The following is a 2,390-nucleotide window of genomic DNA, read 5'->3' on the forward strand; positions in this document are numbered from 1 at the left end:
ACCTGGTCTGCTTAGTGGGTCAGCATGAGCGAGGCAGAGAACCCAGGAGGGCCTGGTTTGGTAATGGCTTCAGGCAAAGCAAGAGAATGCCAATCATTCCTAGTCCTGCCTTCCCAGGCTGACGATGTCAGGTATGCTGGCAGCCCCTTCTGAAAATAATGTACCTGGAATCCCAAGTCGTTGCCTTTGCCCCCTTCCCCTCTACACCTGAGCACCTATGATTGGCCCTGGATGTGCCCTTCTAGAACCTCTGTGCCCCAGGCCTGGGAGGCCTGTAAGGCCCCTAACCACTTGACCCCTTCAGGAATGGCAGCATCGTGGTGGACTATGTGGTCCTGCTGGAGTTGCCCTTCCGCTCCCAGCTGGAGACAAACTATGAGATGGTGAAGATGGTCCTGAAAGGCGAGCTTCAGAATGTCAGCCAGGATGTGGACAGCTGCCAGAAAAACCAGAGTGAGCCGAGGCTAGGGGCCTTGGGCTGGAAGGAGGGGTGTGATCCACAGCCAACATCCCAGCTTACTCCAGCACAGACAGGAGCCTTCTGGGCTCAGGTGGCAGCCCTGTGGTACCTCTGGCAGGTTGGGAGAAGAGGCACAGGTTCACAGCCAGCTGGGTCAAGGATGGGGCTAAGGAGGGGTTTGCCAGAATTTGGGTGCTGGGGAAGAGCCCCCCTGACAGTTCTGCTCAAGGTCTCCAGGATGGCTGAGGACCCCTGATTATTTGGGGAAGATGAGCCCTTTCTACCCTCCCCCATGCCTGCCTTGCTTCCCTGGCCCGGACCCCTTGACCCACCCCAATTCCACTTGTGCCTCTGTGCCCCAGACCTGTGTTTTAAGCCTGACTCCATCATGGTGAAAAACGACACCAGCACGGAGCTGACCCCAAAAGGTGAGTGGGGGACTAAGGACTGAGTGGCCCCAGGGGGCCATGACCCCTCTCCCCAGGGACATCTGCCCACTGAAATTCTCTGGGGAGAATGGGAGACCTTTTGGGGAGGCAAGTCATGTCTTGCTGGCCCTGTTAACAGCTTCCACCTGAGCACTGGCATGCAGGGTGAGGAGAGGGTGAGAGTCCTGGGGGTCTTCCTTGGCCACTTCGGATCCCTCGGTCTACCCCACAACACCTCACCCTCGGAAATGGAATCCTCCCCATCCATTTTCAGAGTCCCCATAACCAGGCTCCTGAGTAGTCTCTGTGCAACCCCCTCCTCTCTCCAAAGCCATCTGCTATCGCGCTGCTCCAAAGGGCTATGAGGATTACTACTTCCCCTTGGAGGAGGAGAAGCGGCTCCGCTGTGTCAGCAAGTGCACATCAGACGTGGAAGGCGCCATCGACTGTAACCAGGGCTGGTGCTTTGTGCAGAAGAGCGGTCCAGAGTGCAGGTGAGGCCCCGCCCACACGTGGGAGCCCCGCCCACTCGCCCCATGGGGAGCCCCGCCCCGCTGCCAGCCCTGGCTGAGTCCAGTTGAGCGAGTTGACAGGGCTGGGAGGGGAGGTGGCAGGGTCCTGACCTGTGACCCCCTCCCCAGCTGCTTCTCCACGGACACGCACTGGTTCTTGGGCCCACGCTGCGAGGTGGCCATCCAGTGGAGGGCCCTGGTCGGGGGCCTGGCCGGGGCCGGGGCGCTGCTGCTGCTGCTGCTCCTGGTGGCAGGGACCCACATCTTCAGGAGGTCGCGGAGGAGGGGCGGCCCAGGCGGAGCCCGGTGAGCACCCTGGGGCGGGGGCTGAGGGCGGCAAAGGTGTCACAGACACGAAGGCCCTGCTCTGACGCCACGGTGGCCCCACCCAGGTCCTGGGACTACGACAAGAGATGGTTCGAGGTATGGGATGAGGACACCGCGGGGACTTTTTCCAACTCGGGCTTCCAGGATGACCGACCTTGTGAGTCCTGCCTCCTGGGCAAGAGTGGCAGGGGTTTCCCTGGGCATCACCCCAGCCTGGGCAGTACCAGGTGACCTTCCTTGGCCAGGACAGACACATACCTCATGCCAGGGCGCTGGCGTCGCCTCTTCCCCCTGACCCTCCTGGGGAAGTCCAGGTCCTGTACAGGCTGTCCTGGCAGGGCACATGGGGGCACAGAAGCCCCCTGAAGCCGTGCCTGCCTCATGTTTCTTCCCTCTCCCTCTTCTCTCCCCTCCTCTTTTCTCACTCTCTAGTCAAGGATGAAAACTTCCAGGTGGCCTTGGAGAAGGTGGACACCAATGTGAGGGTGAGAGGGCAAAGGGGGGATGGTAAGTTCTCCCAGGTCCAGCTCCAGTTGCCCCACCCGCCCACCAGGGCAGGCGGCTGGGCTGGGGCCGGGAGGCAGTGAACTCCCAGCCAGCCTGAGGGGGGTGGCTCCTGTTCTGACTCCCTCTCATGTGCTCTGTGGCAGGTGCACACCCAGA

At 61.3% G+C, this 2,390-nt stretch overlaps 1 protein-coding gene across 1 annotated transcript; it reads left to right on the forward strand.

The window, feature by feature from the left end:
• Positions 1-304: 304 nt before the first annotated feature.
• Positions 305-2,386, forward strand: LOC124233252 (mucin-3B-like; the record flags this gene model as incomplete). The annotated part of the gene is given in 7 exon segments (XM_046650416.1): positions 305-453; positions 823-888; positions 1,220-1,382; positions 1,530-1,742; positions 1,793-1,884; positions 2,160-2,212; positions 2,378-2,386. Coding segments are annotated over 7 exon segments (745 nt in total), but the record flags the coding sequence as incomplete, so codon positions are not given.
• Positions 2,387-2,390: the final 4 nt, after the last annotated feature.

This window comes from Equus quagga, unplaced genomic scaffold, assembly GCF_021613505.1.
Source record: "Equus quagga isolate Etosha38 unplaced genomic scaffold, UCLA_HA_Equagga_1.0 175531_RagTag, whole genome shotgun sequence".
Classification (NCBI taxonomy): domain Eukaryota; kingdom Metazoa; phylum Chordata; class Mammalia; order Perissodactyla; family Equidae; genus Equus; species Equus quagga.